Here is a 19,908-nt window from a genome sequence, read left to right on the forward strand (position 1 = left end):
TTCATTTCTTTATCCTCAAATCCAACAATCACCAGGTATTTTTGATTACAGGGGTGGCATTTTTATCTCCTCCATCCTTTCTCCACTGTTCTACCTCAGACTCTGACAACATTTTGTAAGGCCCGTTACTCTACTCCTCTAATATTATTTCTCTATGTATCTATTTTATATACTATCATCCTAAAACACAACTCTGTTCCACATAGATGATAATTCCAGATTTTCAGCATTCAAAGCCTTGAACACATCATGGTCCATTTTTCTTTTTCCAGCGTTGCTGTCTTCTGTGCCTGCCAAAGCTATGTTCTAGCCACTAAGAATCTAATATTTTTTTCCTCACACATTTCCTGCAATTCCTCTTCTCTTTACTTTTGTCCAGGCTTTTCTCCACCTTCAGTGACCAGAATTTCCCCAACATAATTAATCTTTTCCCTCCACCCCACCTCCACATACTGTACAAAATATCCATTAAGATGAAAATGCAGATATAGAAGATATGTAAGACCAGAGAGCTAGGAGATCAGAATCAAAGAACTACACAAATCTCATATTTGACAGATATAAAAATTAAGGCCATATGTTTGTCTGGTTAAACTAGACAGAAAATTCAAGAGATGTGACAACAATCTAAAAATCCTGAAATTTTCTGACTCCTAGTATTTATGACTGGTGCCATGGCAGGTGAACGGCAGAATACCTAGAGTTCTTCTTTGATTTTATTAAAAAAATGATTAGCTAAGTAGCTTAACATTTTAGCTAAGGAGTTTTCATTAACTGTGAAATTCAAAACTACCTTATTGCACCGAAATTCAGTTCACTAGAAACCAGGGAGGGAAACATTCTCTGTTTCACTAAAGTTGAAAATGTTCTTTTATTTTTTTAGTGCTCTTTAAAAAAAACGAGCTTCTATTTTTAATAGGGCAAAGCTCCTATTTGGAGTAAAATATCTGTATTTCTCTTAGGCTTGATCACTCTAGTAGATCCTCATTTTTCCTTACAGGAGTTTTCTCTGTTTCCTGTCAAGTTAGTGAGTTGATGAATCCAGTGCTGTACTGATCATTTGTTGTTTCTGCTCAGCCCCTCCGCTGCAGATTGTTCCTTCCATTTTCCCTGACCCACATCTCCCTTCCTTTTCCCTGTGGTTCGGGTGGGGCTCAGGGGGTTGAGGGCATGACCCAGGCCTGGTGGATGGAGCATCGTACCCCCGGTTCATAACTGCTTCATGAATAAGCCTATGTATCCAAGCTAAGCAAATCTACCTCAGTCAGTTACTCCCAGTACCGGTGCTTAACTGATGAGAGTTGTGCTCTTTTGTGTTTAACAGGGAGCTGTGACGATACAAATGTGGAGCTTCACACAGCCTTCTTGCCAGACTCACGGAACAAGGGTAAGCAATGAATAGGGACAGGCTCCTGATGATGTTACTTGAACCCCTGGAGCCAAATGTGTCCCCCAGCAAATTTATATCTGGACTTTTCAGATACATAATCCAGTAGTAGTCTCTTTCAGTATGAGCCTAGTTAGGTTGGTACATATAATCCAAAGCATCTCCTGACAAAGTTAATTCAGGCATTTTTGATAAAAGTGCTTGCTACTTGATGATTAGAACTTGTTTTACAGTTCAGCTCAAATGTACAGTTCTTTGTGAAAAACATAAAAAGTAAAAGGTTGGCAGACTTGTAAGTTTCCAAGTAAGAATTAGAGGCCAACACTGTTATACTCAGCATAAGGGAAGTTAAAAGTAGAAATCATATTCTTATCTGAATTAAAAATAGAAATTTAAAAAATAATTTTATTTAGTTTTGGCTGCATTGAGTCTTTGCTGCTTAGTGCAAGCTTTGTCTGGTTTCGGTGAGCGGGGGCTACTCTTCGTTGAGGCGTGTGGGCTTCTCATTGCGGCGACTTCTCTTCTTGAGGAGTACGGAGACTCTAGGTGTGTGGGGTTTGGTGGCTATAGCACATGGGCTCAGTAGTTGTGGCTCACAGGTTCTAGAGTTTCAGGATCGGCAGTTGGTTGCAGGGGTTTGGTTGCTCCTCAGTATGTGGACTCTTCCTGGACCAGGGACTGAACCCATGTCCCCTGAGTTGGCTGGCAGATTCTTATCCACTGTGCCACCAGGTAAGTCCCATAAATTTGTTTTTAAAAATGTTTCTCCTGCTGCCATGTAAAGGACTGCCAAAATATTTTTGTTTGAAACATATATGACAAACCTATGTAAAGATATAGATTACCCAGATAAATAAATTTATTGTGGATAATGGTAGGCAGACTTCTTCTTATTTTCAGAGAAGTGAATAATAAACATGGAAAGCAGAAAGTCTAGAATGAACCCTGTTGTGCTGAATTACAGTTGAAGCACCAGTGTGCACTCATGGTTTTTTTGCTTTTAAATTTTATTGTATTTTAGCTGATTTATAGTAGTGTTAGTTTCAAGTGTACGGCAAAGTGATTCAGTTATACATACACATATATTCATTCTTTTACAGATTCTTCTCTCATATAAGTTATCACAGAATACTGAGTAGAGTTTTCTTGGTATATAGTAGGTCCTTGTTGATTATCTATCTTGTATATAGTAGCATGTGTATGTTATTCTCAAGCTCCTGATTTATCCCTCTCTTCCACATTCTCCCACTTTGGGAATCATAAGTTTGTTTTCAATATCTGGGAATCTGCTTCTATTTTGTAAATAAGTTGATTTGTATCATTTAAAAAATCAGATTCCACATATGGGTGATATCATATGATATTTTTATTTGTCTGATTTAGCATGTTAATCTCTAGATCCATTCATGTTGCCACAAATGGCATTATTTCTTTTTTTTTTAATGGCTGAGTAATATATCATTGTGAAAGATTGAAGGCAGGAGAAGGAGGGAACCACAAAGGATGAGATGGTTGGATGGCATCACTGACTCAATGGACATGAGTTTGGGTAAACTCTGGGAGTTGGTGATGGATATGGAGGCCTGGCGTGCTGCAGTCCATGCGGTCGTAAAAGAGTCAGACACGACTGAGTGACTGAACTGAACTGAATATATCATTGCATATACACAGCACATCGTCTTTATCCATTCATCTTTTGATGGACGCTTAGGTTGCTTCCATGTCTTGGCTAATTGTAAACAGAGCTGCAGCGCGTACTCCTGGTTTTAATATGGATAGATACAGAAAGATACAGATGTATGTGGCTATATGTATGTGTGTGTGTATATACACATCTGTATCTGTTGGTTGAGACGGCTAGAAGCTAGGTCACACCAATGGGTTCTAAACACCACTCTCCACTAAAAGGAACCAAGCACCCTTATATAAATGGCTGTTATCAGGGTTAAGGCTGGGAAAATATGAGCTTCAAAATGCTCCAAGCGTAACAGGGACATGTCAAAAGGACAAATGACCCAACTTGAAGGGGTTCTAACTGGACAAATATGAAATGATTTTTTTTTTAAAAAGCAAAACCCTTTGGACAAAGCAAGAATCCACAAGTACATCAGATATACATGAATGATTGGAGAAGAAAGAAAAACTCATCTAGTAAAGAGTCAAGTAATAAGTAGAGAAGGAAAGATAGAATTAGAAAATAGCCATTTGGCAACCAACATAGTGAAAAGATGATTCAGAAGAGAATTATCAATGGATACAAAAAGCAGCAGATTAAAGTATGATATTTATGATAGTGTCAAAGTATGTCTCACAAACAGATAATTATAAAGGGAAAAACAATAATTTAACAGTGGAGAAACGTAACAAGCACCACCTTAACTAAGTCATTGAAGTTAATATAAGTAACACAAATAATAGACAATTACCATCACACACCTCCTGAAATGATGCACTGAGAAAAACACAAAATTACTTCTGGGGATTCCTGACAAATATATATAACCTGAGTCTAATTGTGAGGAAACATCCACCAAGACCAAATTATGAGACATTGTACAAAATAACTGGCTTGTGGTCAACAAAACTCCAAGGGTAAAAAAGACAAAGGAACTGTTCCAGGTTAAAGGAGATAAAGAGACTTGACAGATGAATGCAACAAGTGAATGGGGATTTTCTTTTGTTACAAAAGACACTGTAGGGACAACTGGTGAAATCAAAATATGGTGTGCAGATCAGAAAACATTACATCAATATTAATTTTAAAATGTTGATCCTTATACTATGAAAGATAGTCTCTTCGTTTTTAGGAAACAAAGTTCTTAAAAGTATATAAAACATATTTGGAAACAGCAAAAACAAAGCAACCAACCTTTAACATGCTACCCTGAGGAGCCCTGGGCATACTGTACTGACACAAAATGAAAACTATTTGTAATATTAAATACAGACAAAAAGTCCAAAGAACTTGGAATTCAAAATAATACAGGTAAATTGTCACTACAGTATGATCAATGGTATGCAGGGAAAAAAATCCTTGAATACTTTGCTTTGTTTCATGTAAGCCTTACGTTTTTGCTAGAAAGTCATCAGTTGCCTATGACTTTTTCTTCTCATAAACAACCATAGTTCAGAGGAATGCTTTTCCTTTCAGTGCTCAGGATGATGACTCCTTTCTCTTTGTGAAGAGAAAACGATAGGTGTTCTCACAACTTTTCCCTATCCCATCGAATTCTTTGAGGGTAGGTATACCCATGTGTGGTATACATTAATCACATTAGCAGGGATTGCTTTCAACTTGATTGCGTGCCTACACGTGTGCTGGCCAAATGCCCGCTGTGGAGCGGTTGTTGGACAGTGGTTTGATATGCACAGCTCCTTCTCTAACTCCGTGTTTCTCAGGATCTAAAATAACGCAGAGCTGCTGACCTGATACAGTGAGTTCTTCCATCCACACTGCTTGGCTCTATGAAATCCCAAAGAGTGTTTTTGGTATGGTAAGTCCCCTAAATATGAATGAGTTCTGTTCTGAGACTGCATTTGTAAGTCCACTTTGTTCTCAGTCCAATCAAGTTAGCCTAGGAACCCAAACTGACACACTTGGCTATACAGTATTGTACTGTAATAGGTTTACAATACTTTTCACACCAATAATACATAAAAACACACAAACATTTTTACTCTTACAGTATAGTACCTTGAAAAGTACAGTAGTACAGCGCAACAGCTGGCACTTCTTAGCAGTACCACCTACATCACCGCTGCTTTTATGCCAGCCTCTGGACATCCTGGACTTGAAATAAAGATACTGTAGGTTGTACTCTCTACAGTGCTGCAAAGCACACAGAAGCACAACCGCGTGCGGAGGATGCAAGCAGGTGACAACATACACCAGACATGTGAACTCACATGACTGGACATGTGAACACGTGTTCATATCTTTGAAAGTTTGCAACTTGAAGGTTTATATGTCGGGGACTCACTTAACTTTAAAAATCATCAGAAACAACCCTTTCCTCCTCTCTGCCTCTATCTAATACTCTTTACTCGGATGAACACTTGCTAGGTACAATGTACCACCTTCAGGATCAGTCCTTCGTTGGTGGCTTTTAGAGGACAGGGTCTCCAGTTAAGAGTACAGGAGGAGGTGCTGGGGAAGGTGGGCAGTGGTGGGTGTGAACTCACTCCCGCCCTGCAGTGTAGGCAGTGTGGGGATGGCTGGCGAAGGGGCAGTGAGGACGGTGAGAGGTCTTTTTGCTTTTAGGTAGGAAGCTTACTAGTGGAGGTGGGTTGTGCTTACTAGTGGATTGTACTTTTTAATCCTGTTTCACCAGATGTGCAGGTAACAGAAATATGTTCCAGATTCTGACAACAGGAAGACTGGCAGAGTTTCTGCCATTATTAAAAAATTGTTTTTCTGCACCTTTGGGTATTTCAATGGGAAGTTCGAAGAAAGTATCTGAGCTGCTAGTTAGATGCTGTTTTAAAGTGAAGTCTTAAAATTTGAAAGGCATGTAGAGCAAGAAGGAAATAGAAATGTGAACTGTTCAAAAGCATATATGCAAATGAAAAGAAAACTGGAGTAAAGATAGTTATATATAACATAATCAGGTAAAAGAGTATCTTATAAGATCTGCTGAAATAGTGCACTGAAGACCCAAACAGAAGCAACATCATCATTCTCTCCATCCCAAGCAATTTTATTTAATTATCAAACGTCATAGCTATTGAGACTAAGAGATAGGCAGGTAATACAGATTGAACATTTTCTCTTAAAATATGACAGTTACTTAATTGAGAAGGAAGTGAGTTCTGCCTTAGCATAGCAATAGATTCAGGATGATTCTGTCTATACCATCCACCAGGGAAGCCCAAGGATACTAGGGTGGGTAGCCTATCCCTTCTCCAGTGGATCTTGCATACCCGGGAATTGAACTGCAGTCTCCTGCATTGCAGATGGATTCTTTACCAGCTCAACTGCATGGGAAGTCCATACCATCCACACTTCACATTAAATTTTCTTGAAATTTATATTAGACATTGGATCAGTTTCATGTTTATTCAGAATTAAGGCCACTGCTAGTCAATATAGGTACCTCTGCATATAAGCAAAAGGCATCCCTTCTGGGTAAATACTCCACAGACTTCACAACTGGAAAACAGCTGTATTTCAATTTCCCACTGATTCCCTGACTCAGGCATCTTTGTGCAGTGCATATACTACACAGATGTACAGAGTAGAACTCTCTCATATTGAACTCAAGGTTTCAAATGTCAAGAAAAATATTTCCTGGGTCAGTAAATTTAAAGTCGTATTATTTTTAAGATTGAAAGCTTTAATTTTAACCTGTGCCTATATTTGTGACTTTATTAAGAAACAAATATATTTATGCAGTCAAATCACAGCCACAAAATGTATAATGAAAATTCCCATGATGCCAGATACATAGATACCATAGATACAAGCGTAAGGACGGCAGTTTAGTCCACAGGCACGAGGCAAAGGTACACTTGCTTCCTGGGGCAGTGAGAGAGCAAGCCTAGGTATAACTAGAACAGCAAGTATAATCATAACACCTGATAGCAGTTGGTTTTATTTGGCAATTTAGTGATTATTATAGTTATTTTAGAAGGTGCATTCATTATATGATAGATTTTATGATAAATGTAGGCTACTACAGTATTCTTTTCGCAATAAATCACACTACTTATTTTTGAATGTCTGTTAATCTACATAGAATGCATCTTTACCTTACATCTTGAAGTGAAACAAATCACATAATTTCAAAGATTATACATATTTTTCTAAGAACACATAAAAATACTTTTGGATTATTACCTTAAAAAGGTTAATATAGCCAATTGTGGGGCTTTCAAAAGGAACAGATTTTTGTTGTTAAATGTTACAGAGCACAAAGAAAGTGAAAAAATATATATATACTCACTGAATTGGCATTTGTTGGGTTTGGCCAAGGTCTACCACCACCTGGGCCCCTACAAGACAATATGATAAATGAAATTTTAACTCATGCTCTGAATGTTTCACAATAAGCAACAACATCATAAAATACTAACATTTATAATTCAGTTACCATGCTGTTCTAGTTCAGCACTGTAATTACTCTATCTTCTCACAGCTTTTTTTAATTACTAAAATCCAAAAGCCTTATCATTCCTCAAACAGCTTTCTTTCCAAATCAAACTACTTTTACTAAGCCTAGTTTTAAGTTCAGTTATTATAATAACCACCAAAAGTGGTAATCACTTATAGCAGTAAATATATGTATACATATATTGAAACATAAGAATCTGCTTTTGGAGTAAAAATCACTAATTATGAGATAAAGACAAACTATAATTGTGACATCAATGTAAGTCCTCTCGGTATCATTCAAAATGAAATTGTAAAATACTATTAAATATAAAATTATTGCTTGTATTAAGCTACAAATAAATATGTAAAAGTTCCCTCATCTTTAAAAAATTTGCATAGAATATCACATTACTTTACACATCTATATTTCAATCTATCAGTGCTGACAATTTAGTTACTATTAAACAAGGGAACTGCATTTCCTGTTTTCATAACTGTAGTTCAAGACAGTGGTCAGAGTAAATCTTGGGAAAAAAAACAGGAGGTAATCTATGCCAATGTATGTCAATACATTGCTTCATGTTAGGGTGGAGAAGCATGCTCCCTATTCTATAGCTTAAAAGACATAATGATTTTAAAACAAAATTAATGCCTAATTAATTAAGTTAAAAAGATCTCCTGTCCATATGCTTTTAGTATTAACTGCACCTGAATAAATACTGCCTGATGAAAAGGAGACTATTGTTAGCAGGTCCTCTGTATTTAGGGTCACTCAAAATTCCTTTTCCCTCTAATATCAATGAAAACACTGAGCTTTTTAATTAAAATAAAAAAAGACCCCTGATTCTTACTCTAGGGACCTTAAACCTAAGGTTCTAAATGTTAGATAGAAGTTGTCCAAGTTAGCTGTATTACTCATGTTTGGTTGGAATATTTAGAACTGTTTTGAGTATTATTTTGGGATTCCCAAGGAATGCAAACAGCAGGGAAGGGCATGAGAAATTGTGTCCTTAGGCTCCATTAAGATGCCCAAGTTACAATTTTACCCAATTCTGTTTGAGGAATAGAGGGGGAGATAAGATGCTGGAGTCAAAATATTATGCACAGCCAGAAGGTGAGGGACACATGTATTGTTTCTGGAAATAATTCCTCTCTAAGATAATGATAATGACTTTACAATTAGTTACTGGAGCACTTTAGAAAGGCGATTTTACATAGAGGATTCAATGTCTTAATGGGCAGAAACGGAGGTTAAGCATAGGATATATGCTGATCAAGTGAAATATTTGACTTGCTTGATGTTAATCAAAACACAGTGGAGAAATTGGGAAATACTTATAACAACATAACAATATACTATATATATCCAAATCATGGCCAAAAATTGTTTGCAATGATATGCAGATAATCTCATAATTCTGAAGTACTATGTTTAAACAATGACTGTGTGAATAAGATATATTAAATATAAAATAATTTTTACTTAAAATTTGCTTAATGTTAAATTAATACATTAAACTAGATATTAAAATAATTAAACATTTACTTAAGTAAATAAAAATTAAATGATTAAGCTAAATTTATTCTAAGAACCATAAAATACCTTTTATGCATTTTAACTGTTTGACAAATACTAATGTCTCAGCTCACCATGTATTTCATAATAAATTGCATTTTACTGTAATGAGTTAAGTATTAATTCATTTGGATAAGCTAAATTTCCCTTATCATTACCACTGTGTTAGAAAACACTTTAAGGTTTGCAAATGCTATTAAATAAAGTGAGGGTGATAGTAGTGAGTAGTTTTATTAGAATAACTTCTTAAGTGCAGTAAGTTTTCTCTACTTTTGAGGGCCACCAGTATTATCAAGAGTAATCTACAAACTATAATGGAGGCATTATTTTTAATGTAAATTTCTATATAAGTATAGTTTGAAGTAGAATCAGTTAATTTTATTTAAAAATAAAGAGAAAAATGAAGCTTAAAAGAATTTTGTTTACTTAGGTAAGTTTTCAAGGCTGGTATTCCTTTGTTTTTTTGTTTTAACTGATTCTAACTGAACTCTCCTCTCTTTACATCTCCTACTCATAAATACTACCTAGACCTCAAACCTAATGGACTCAGTTGTAGCTTGCTAAAATTTGCTTGTCCCAAATTACAATTCCTCTGCTATTCCCAAATAAACTCATCTTTTTTAAGATCGCAAAAAAAAGTCTTTAATTTTTGGTAGGGTGTAAGGATATGATGAAATGAAGGCAACCATGACTACCAAAGAGAAAAAATATCTTTTCTTCTATAATTCAGTCATTTTATTTCAAGATAATAACTATGTAAACCTTATAATTCTATAGGGTATGATCTAGAACCTAAAGGGTCTAGATCCTTTGAAATTATTTGTCCTCTTAGTTTCTATAAAATACCAAGGGCCACAAAGTTGAATTAGAAATGTTTTAAAATGCTGAAACTTAATTTTTTTTAAATTGTAAAAATGTACTTTATTTAAAAATATAGTTTTCTTTTAAAAACCTATGATGCATTTGAAAACATTTACATTGTGGTTAGTTTGTAAATTCTACTTTAAGTTACTGAAATTGATATTGAATTTTAATTCTAAATATATACTACTAGTTATAGAAACACTAAAAATAGGCTTATTTTAATTTTAGATGACACTACATATGATTTACCCTGAGTTTAGAGGATGTAAATATAAAAATCATACCCAAATAACCATTTTCTTTGGAGATGACCAATATGTTTTTTTAACAACAAAATAATCAAAATATTGTTCCAAATGGTTTGGCTTCAGTAAGAGAGAAAGCTACAGTTAGAATATGGTATTTATTTACTTTCATGACCAGGGCTGGGTATTTTTTTACTATCATTATATTTTGGTCAAATAATAAAAAGTGACAAACTTCAGAAACCTCACGCAGATATGACCCTCTGGTAGATCCCTGCTGACCCCATCACAAATATCTAGACTATTAAAACACAGTCCAAGGTGGCGGCTGTTCAGTTGCTACGTCATACCCAGCTCTTTTGCACCCCCCGGACGGTAGCCCGCCAGACTGCTCTGTCCTTGGGATTTCCCAGGTAAGAATACTGGAGTGGGTTGCTGTTTCCTTTTTTTTTTTTTTTGAATAATAAGCATCCCTTTATTTGCTGACGCCATTACAAAAACCGATTACATTAGCAACAAAAAGTGTTTTCTTGAGTGCTGTTTCCTTTTCTAGGGGATCTTGCTGACCCAGGGACTGAACCTGCGTCTTCTGCACTGGCAGGAGGCTTCTTTACCACTGAGCCACCAGGGCCTAGCCTAAGTAACACTAATTCTAATGCCCTTTCCTTTAATTTTTAATTTATCCAACATGTAAAAAAATGACATGAAGAAAGTCATAATTTCAGTTAGAAATACTTACTTGCCATTACACAGTAAGATTTAATTTGTTTTAATGATAATAAATTATGGAGTGAATTTCAATAAAATTTATTGAGTACAGTGGAGACAGTAATATGGTTTATTTATGTCTCTTTAAATTCACTTTTGCTTTATTGGGGCCAAAATCAATAGAACAATGAGTCTCTCTGATTGGATCGTCCATATTTCAGAACTTTCTCTGTTAGAGGGAAATATTTATGATGTCATTGTCCTTAAAGGAATCCTAATTTATAGAAAACTGAAAATTATATAAGACCCCAAATAAGTCAATAGTAATTAATGGAATGTGAATCTGTAAAGCTTAAAATGTCTTTAAAAGCCGGAAATTATACAAATAGTAACCTAATTAATAAATATTTTAAAATACCTGGATATATATTAAAATGAGAAACCCAAACACCAACAGAAATAATCATTTGAAATATTCAGCCATACTTTTAGTCTTCATAGTCTATGGAATTAAATATACCCATAAGTATCTGTTTAAATGTATGTGAGAAAGAAACTAGACAATTTTAAGCAGCTATTTGATTCCCAGTGGTCACATGAGAATGACTTTTCTTATACTAGCAAAACCAAGTTGATATAAAGTTGACCATATCACTAATTATCATGATGAGTAATATACCAAATGATATTAGATACATTCTTAATATTTAATGAGCATTCAAAATGTATACTCCTTAACATCTATACATAGAATTCAAATTATCCTTTAAAAGCTATTTCATTTTAAAGTCAGAATCTTAGGTATGTAAATTTTATACATATCTAAATCCTGTTTTTGAGAGTTTCAGCTTTTGATATAAGCACAAAATTTCACTCCTTTTTGTAGCAATCATTAATAAGGCTAAACCTTTGAGGAATTTAAGAAAAGACTTCATGTCTATCCATTTTTACTTTAAAAGTAAAAAGATGGGATAGGAAAATTTGACCTACTTTTTTCCCCCTTGTTCTGTCAGTTTTGAGCCTGGTTGGTATCCACCTATTAACCTATTTTCTATTTTAGGCAAAACTGCTTTCCATGAAAATGGTTCCAGAAACTTAAACAAATCCCTATGGACATCAAACAAAGCTTACCTCAGTATATTTTCAACGCCATTAAATGATGGCAGAGTCGTTTAGTTTGATAGATAAGTAACCAAAACATGGACTAATGGGGAATATGGAAATAGATGAGACTACCCAAGCCATATACAGAGCTCTTACATTATTTCTGGTAAGATTTTCTTCAGGCTACATCATGGAATTGATCTTCTAATGAATTAAGGAAGGCTGTTAACAAGTTCTGGGTATATATGGAACTTTGAGGACAAGTAAGATAATGAAAAAGGAATTAAAATTCCTTAACAAGTTGCATTCTATTGACCGATAGAAGCAACTGCTCTCTTTGTTTTTGAAAGGCCTTTATAGTAAAAAACAAAAAGAAAAAAAGTCTATTAGTTTACTCCCTATCTAAGTATATCTTGAATTTTCAAAAGAAATTATACTATGGGAAGTTCTTTAATAAGGAAGAAACTACTAGAAACTTCTTCCTGGGTTAGCACTGGTCCCAACAAAGCAAATATACATATATCTTTAGGAAGAAGATATATAGGTATATATATTTCTAAAAGTTTAAAACTCATAGGAATCATGCTGTATCTGTTACAATGAACAATATTCAATTGTCTGCTTCTGGAGAGTTAAGTCATGGTCCTGGTGTCATCTCTTCATATTTCTGTATTGACTGCATGAATACTATGTGCTCATTTACAAGAGATTCATTTTTATGATAAATAGAACATGAAAATCAGGCTAAAAGTTGCCATTTGAAATGGAAAAAAACTTAAAGGTTGCAAAGAAAGGCAGAAAAACAGAGAATATGTTGTGAAAACAAAGCAAACACTACAGTTCACATTTAATTCATTTATACATCATTTTACATTGCAAAGAATTTAACTTAAATTGTGTTACAAATTGGTGTGACTTTAGAAGACAGAAAATAGAACACTTTACAGGACAATATAGCATTTTGCTTACATGTTCATTCCAGGCATTCCGGGGCCACCTAAAGCATTCAGTGGGGGTCTCATTGCACCTCCATAGTTCTGTAATGATAACCAAGGGTCAGACTACCACAAAACAAAAAAACAAAACCAAAGAGGAGGGGGGAAAGAAAGGAGAGCAGGTTAATGATTTCCCTACATAACTCCTGGTTGGATAAGGCCTGTGCAATTCATTCTCTGAAGGGTCCACTCTTGTACTTTTGTTTCTATTTAGCAGTTACATTGGTTTGTGTCTTTTAAAAACTACGTGAATATGTATGATCACTGGAGCATGTCAAATGATTACGGTATAGTTACAATTGTAATATTCAATTATCTTTATTAATTTCTTGATATCTGTACAACAGTGAACTTTTTCAAGCAAGACATTTCATAAATCCCAAACTCTGTTTTTAAAGAAAAGACTAAGTCAACATGTTTGAAATTGTCAGAAGCAGAACAATTATGTAGTCTGAAAACAAACAGGTGAATCTAATATAAGCAAGCTGAATGCAAACTTCTGTCTGCAAAATAATACATTCCAGAAAGAAATGTACTAGTATACAAATCCACAAAAATATATGAACACTAAAGTATACTTAAAATATGCACGTGTGAATTATGACTCGACAGACTTCTATCAATATTTGAGTGTTATGTGCATTCAAAAAATAAAAACATTTAATGTATATATCATATTAGTTTCCATAAAGGCCAAAAGATTAATTTTAATATGATCATATTAATGTATTTTGAACTATCAACTATTATACCTCATGCTTGGCTTTCTGACATTACTATTCCTCCAACTTTTCTGACCATTCTTCAGTTTCCTTTGCTGATTCCTTTTATTTTGCCAACTCTTTAAATATCGCTTTTCTCCAAGTTCCAGCCACAGCATCCTTCTAAATAAATATGCATTTATGGGTAAACTTATCTGCTACCATTAGTTCAACAATTATTTATATGTTAGGAATCTCAAATCTATTTTGTCATGATGTCACCCCTAAGCTCTTAGACAACTCACATGTTGAACTTCATATTGGTTGTTTCTATCTGGATACCACTTCACACTCAACATACCTAAAAGTCACCTCCATTTTATCTTCTCACAGCTGCGTTCTTTATATTGCCTTCTTCAGTCAGTTCTGTGGCATCACCTTCTATACAGTAGTCTAGGCTAAGAACCTCTGGGAGCTCCTTGATGTTTCTTCCTTTTATTTCAATTTCCGAATCCAGTCAGTTACCAAGGTCTATTGATTCTACCTGTGAAATAGCTCTTGAAATACTGCTCCCTTCGTATCACTCGTCTCTGTCATTTACTGACACGACTGTACTCTGAGCTGGTCTCTCTGACGAGGCCTCTCCCCCTCCCAATCTATTCTCCATACTGCCTCCAGACTGCGCTGCTTAAACTCAGTCCTCTTTATGTCGCTTAAAAGCCACAATGACCCACACAGTCTATCAAATGAAGTCTGTTCTTCAGCATGGCCCTATGATGTTATTCACAGACCAGCCCTAGCTGCCCTCATTTCCTATCATATTTACTTTCTCCCCTCACCCCCACCTCTACCCTCCAGATTACTGAATTTCTTGTGGTTTGGAAACATGCAGTACACTTTTACACTCATGATAACTCATCTGCGGTGGCCTTCTGTGTGGTAGGTGCTAAGATGACAAGGAAATATTTGATGAGAGGAGGTCTGTTAACTCCAGCGAGTAAGCCACAGTTTGTAAATAAACTACCTAGTTACACGTTATTCTCATTATTTGCTTTTATTTTCAAGAAATCATATCTAAATGTCTCAAATGAGGTGCTATGGAATAGGAGAATGGTATCTATCCATAGCTGAGAGAGCTATTTCTCTTAACCTCTGAATCATGCATGGGGATGGCAGCAGCAGTATTAGCAAGGAGTATCTGAGAAGGAAATTCGTCACTGGGAACAAAATCTACATGATAGACTATAACAGAAATTCTTCATAAAACAAACTACCTCTCATTTTTGATCCTAGAAGGTCTGTGTTTTATTTTATCAAGGGATACATTTGTTTTCCTCATAGCTCTGGACATAGATAGTGGTTTGAAAATCTGTTTCCCCTGCCCCATTTCCTCTGCTCCCCTTTCTATACGTGTGTTTACTGGTCAGATTCTCCCAATGATCCATTCAACCTTAACTTCCTTATCTACAAAGTGATAATATCATCTCTCTTATGAGCTTATTGGAGGAAAAATGAAACCATACAAAACACCTATTATAGTGCTTGGTGCATTAAAGGCAAGATACCTGGTGCTCAAAAACTGTAGTTGCTAACTCTTACACTGTTAATAAGGGACAAACTTAAATGGGTCTTCTCATTTACCCTTGAGCCCTCAATCCTAACAAAATTACGTGCTTTTGACGTAGTGACTCCCTGCCAGAGAATGCAAATTTCTTTTTTCGACTTTTCCCCTACTGTTTAATAGTTTTTCTTTATGTATCTGCCTCTCATGCTAAACAATAAGTACCTGAAGGTAGAATCTGTTCTACTTATCTTTGTAGATCCAATCCACAGTTCACAAGTGTTACAGGATATCCATAAGAAATTATCCAATACATATTTTGAGAAACTTATAATATTTTAATTTTGCAAATAATCTGAAGCAAACAGAAAACAGGAAGATAAGAAAGAATAACAACAGGCTTTCTAATGGGTAACAAAGGCAGAATGGGAGGAGCTAATTTGGAATCACTGAATTTTAAAGCTGATGGCAGCTATACAATTCCATCTGGTTTAATCTCTCTCCCAATGCAATGCTCCTGACAAAGGACTGTTCAGACTCTGCCTGGAAAGTTTACAAAGAGTGTTTCCATGATTGGGCAGTTAAATTTCTAGAAAGTTCTTGTACTGAACTAAATTCCACTTCCTATCTTAGATGTGAAAATACAGAATTAGTTTACTTCCTCTTAACATTTTATCATTTCTTCACCCCAAGTATTTGACTTGGAAGTCATGATATGTTCTATTTGCATATAACTCACTTATCCTCCAGATTTCTAAAGGAACTAGAACTAGCTGGGGAGTCCTGTTGAATTTTTCTGTTAATCATATGTATCTGCTGAGCCTAAGAACACAGACAAGCTAGCAATATATTATTACAAGAGCTACACAGAAAAATGACTTCAAATACGATATTAGGGAAGACATTTTTCTTGACTGAATAAGTAATTCTGCTTTTCTATTGAAAAGATATTGATGTCAGTCTAAAAATCATGTATTACCACTGAACTTTGATTTAAAATAAATTAAGGGGTGGTAGAAATTTACCAGGATTTGAAGCAAAGTTTTATTTCTTCCTCTATGCAGTAGGTTTTAATCATATATTTACTATATTCTAGGTGTGCACTTTGCCTCCAGCAGCATTAAGAATCAGATTATATATATTTCGTTTAGGAATTCAATTATTTCAATAGATAACTACTGTCCCTCTTCACTACATTGGTGTTAAGCTGAAAAACCTGGAAACAATATCTGTGATACAAAGGAGATATGTATTTTGTTTGTGCATAAAACTAGAAATAATATTCCAGACATGCTTCTATAATTCAGCTATAAAAAAGCAGACACATTCTGTTCTTAGGTAGTATCCGTATTATTAAATATCTGTCATTAGAGTCTCTTTTCTTTTTTTCTATTTTAAGAAACACAGCTAACTTTTTACTACAGATCTCACAGTTTATAATCCATATGTTACATATACCAGGTGTTATGAGTAAATATCTCACAAGAATCCCTCAATTCAAATGATTTTTCTTCATTTTAAAAAAATTTTTCTTCATTTTTAGCCTACTGTATCATTCATATGAATGTGATTCCTATTTTCATTTAAGTAAATGACATATATAAACAATTTCATTTTACCTTTTATACTTAAATACAGTGTTATATAAGTTGTTGCAAGCATTTCTGGTTTCTGAGGTAAATTCATATCAGAATGCTTTACTTGCCCCAAATTATAAAGAAATAGATAGCAAGGATATTAATCCAAATGGAAGAAATAAATTACTCTCTTTGGGTTTGAAAATGCAAAGAAAGTCTGTTCTATACATGTGTCTCTTTTTCTGTCTTGCATATAGGGTTATCGTTACCATCTTTCTAAATTATATATATATGCGTTAGTATGCTGTATTGGTGTTTATCTTTCTGGCTTACCTCACAAAACACATAAATTTTTGGCTTAACATTTTAAAATATAAAGACCAGTATGCTTTTTTACTTCTGCATTTTCAAATGAGATCTAAGTATTCATATATTCAATAGCTTAGGTAAGCATCGGTATATCTTTCAAATATTGCAAAACTTACTCAAATCAGACTCTAATTTTTAAAAGTGTTGAAAATATTGGTCTGGAATGACAAAAACTTAAAGGGCAGCTAGCCAAAAAGTAAGTGACCTGAATGAAGAATAACTAAATTACAGACATCAACTTTTGACATGTATTCAAAATGTATCTATTACGAAAATCTTTCAAGAAAAAAAAATTCTTCAAGTTGTATATAGCTTTAAAACTGGTTGGTTTAGTTTATTAAAGTGAAAGTGAGGTCACTCAGTCATGTCCAACTCTTTGTGACCCCTTGGACTGTAGCCCACCAAGCTGCTCCGTCCATGTGATTTTCCAGGCAAGAGTACTGGAGTGGGTTGCCATTTCCTTCTCCAGGAGATCTTCCCGACCCAGAGATTGAACCTGGGTCTCCCGCATTGTAGGCCCACGCTTTACCGTCTGGTCCCATCACTTCATGGCAAATAGATGGGGAAACAGTGGCTGACTTTTTTTTGGGGGGGGGCTCCAAAATCACTGCAGATGGTGACTGCAGCCATGAAATTAAAAGACGCTTACTCCTTGGAAGGAAAGTTATGACCAATCTAGACAGCATGTTAAAAAGCAGAGACATTACTTTGCCAATAAAGGCCAGTCTAGTCAAAACTACGATTTTTCCAGTAGTCACATATGGATGTGAGAGTTGGACTACAAAGAAAGCTAAGCACTGAAGAATTGATGCTTTTCAACTGTGGTGTTGGAGAAGACTCTTGAGAGTCCCTTGGACTGCAAGGAGATCCAACCAGTCCATCCTGAAGGAGATCAGTCCTGGGTGTTCACTGGAAGGACTGATGCTGAGGCTGAAACTCCAATACTTTGGCCACCTCACGTGAAGAGCTGACTCATTTGAAAAGACCCTGATGCTGGGAAAGATTGAGGGCAGGAGGAGAAGGGGACGACAGAGGATGAGATGGTTGGATGGCATCACCAACTCAATGGACATGAGTTTGAGTAAACTCCGGGAGTTGGTGATGGACAGGGAGGCCTGGCGTGCTGTGATTCATGGGGTCGCAAAGAGTCAGACACGACTGAGTGACTGAACTGGACTGAACTCAAAAGTATATTCAGTCAGTGAACTATTCTACAGATCCTATAAATTCTAATTGCCATTAACAGATTAATGATGGTTGGTCCCATAAATCACCATCCCTAACATGAGCAGAAATAGCAAAAAAATAATTTAAATATCTAGATTACAGTTTTGTAAGACCTTAAGAAAATATATAGGAAATAAATGAGCATAAATAATTTTTTTTATTTTGACAATCTCACAAATATTTACAAAATAGGTATCTCTGACAAATTTGTGCTTCATGTTCCAATACAATTTATATAGTTGATCCTTGAACAACATGAGATTGAACTGTGCCAGTCTATTTATAAGTGGACTTTTTTCAGTAAATATATTATTGGAACATTTTTGTGGATTTGCAATAATTTGTAAAAATTTGCAGATGAAAAGCACAGTCTAGAAAGAGCAAGAAAATTAAGAAAAAGGTATGTTATGAACGCATGAACTATATGTAGATATAAATCTAGACTCAGGCATAAGGAGAGTGATACTTAATATAAAATGAATGTCTTAGGTTTCTTACTGTTTTATAATTTTGCTTTCAAAGACCTACATTACTCTATAGTATATATTTCTCTCTCCCCCTTCATTAGAGAAACCATGTTATCAGCCTACCATCACATGTAAGCAGTTTAAAAAAATGTAACAATATTTAAATACTGTATTCTGAATATGCCTGTAATACTATATGCCATGAAAACGTTATAATGATTCATTCATTAGTGTATAGGCTAGGCTCTGATGAAGCAAGTGTTGCTTATTACACTAGGTTACCATAAAGCTATCAGTGCTGCTTCTTCATATCAATGCATGAATTGTTATACCTGTAAATAAATAGGAATATATTCACCTTTTCTTTTCATTTTTGATGTCTAGTGTTATAAATATATGTAATATCTACAGTGTTTCATATCATTTAAGGCAATATACATATATTTTTAATCTTAGACAAATCTTGTAAGCAGGTATCTACATATTTTAGGACAATATTGACATAGATACTGACAGGTAATTCATCTTATAAACAGATGATGTAAACTTATGGTATTGATAAATATAGTGCTGTACTGTAATTGTATTTTTTCATAATTTTCTTAATAACATTCCCTTTTCTCTATATTACTTTATTGTAAGGATACAGCATATAATACATATAATACATTTATAAAATATGTATTAATTATGTTATCAGTAAGGTCTCTGGTTAACAGTAGGCTGTTAGTTAAGTGTTAGGGAGTCAAAAGTTATACATGGGTTTTCAACTGTGCAGTAGTTTGGTGCCCCTAACTCCCACATTTTCAAGGGTCAACTGTGTATTACTACAAGTTGATTAGGAACTCCTAGATAAAAGTTACATTTACCTGGGTGTTAGAGTCTTAAATATCTTTTTTGGGCACACAAGAAAATACTTAACATATTTAAAGTAGATACACGAAACAAGTTCCTAAAACCATCACTTATATAGACTGTTCTTGGAGAGAATAAGAAAAGTAAATGATCCTTTTAACCAGTGGTATGATACACTAAC

General features: G+C 34.8%; 1 protein-coding gene across 4 annotated transcripts in view; it reads right to left on the reverse strand.

Moving 5' to 3' along the window:
* SSBP2 (single stranded DNA binding protein 2) overlaps nucleotides 1–19,908 on the reverse strand; it is a 303,233-nt gene that overhangs the window by 37,734 nt on the left and 245,591 nt on the right. For all 4 annotated transcript variants that reach the window (XR_009694225.1, XM_061151947.1, XM_061151945.1 and 1 more), the window contains 2 exons: nucleotides 12,945–13,012; nucleotides 7,330–7,378 (listed from right to left, as the gene is read on the reverse strand). Coding sequence is in view for 3 of the 4 variants with exons in the window: in XM_061151947.1 (XP_061007930.1) it covers nucleotides 7,330–7,378; nucleotides 12,945–13,012 (117 nt within the window). In the remaining variant the exon portion in view is untranslated. The remainder of the gene's footprint in view (nucleotides 1–7,329; nucleotides 7,379–12,944; nucleotides 13,013–19,908) is intronic.

The sequence above is a fragment of the Dama dama genome, chromosome 9 (genome assembly GCF_033118175.1).
Source record: "Dama dama isolate Ldn47 chromosome 9, ASM3311817v1, whole genome shotgun sequence".
NCBI lineage: Eukaryota > Metazoa > Chordata > Mammalia > Artiodactyla > Cervidae > Dama > Dama dama.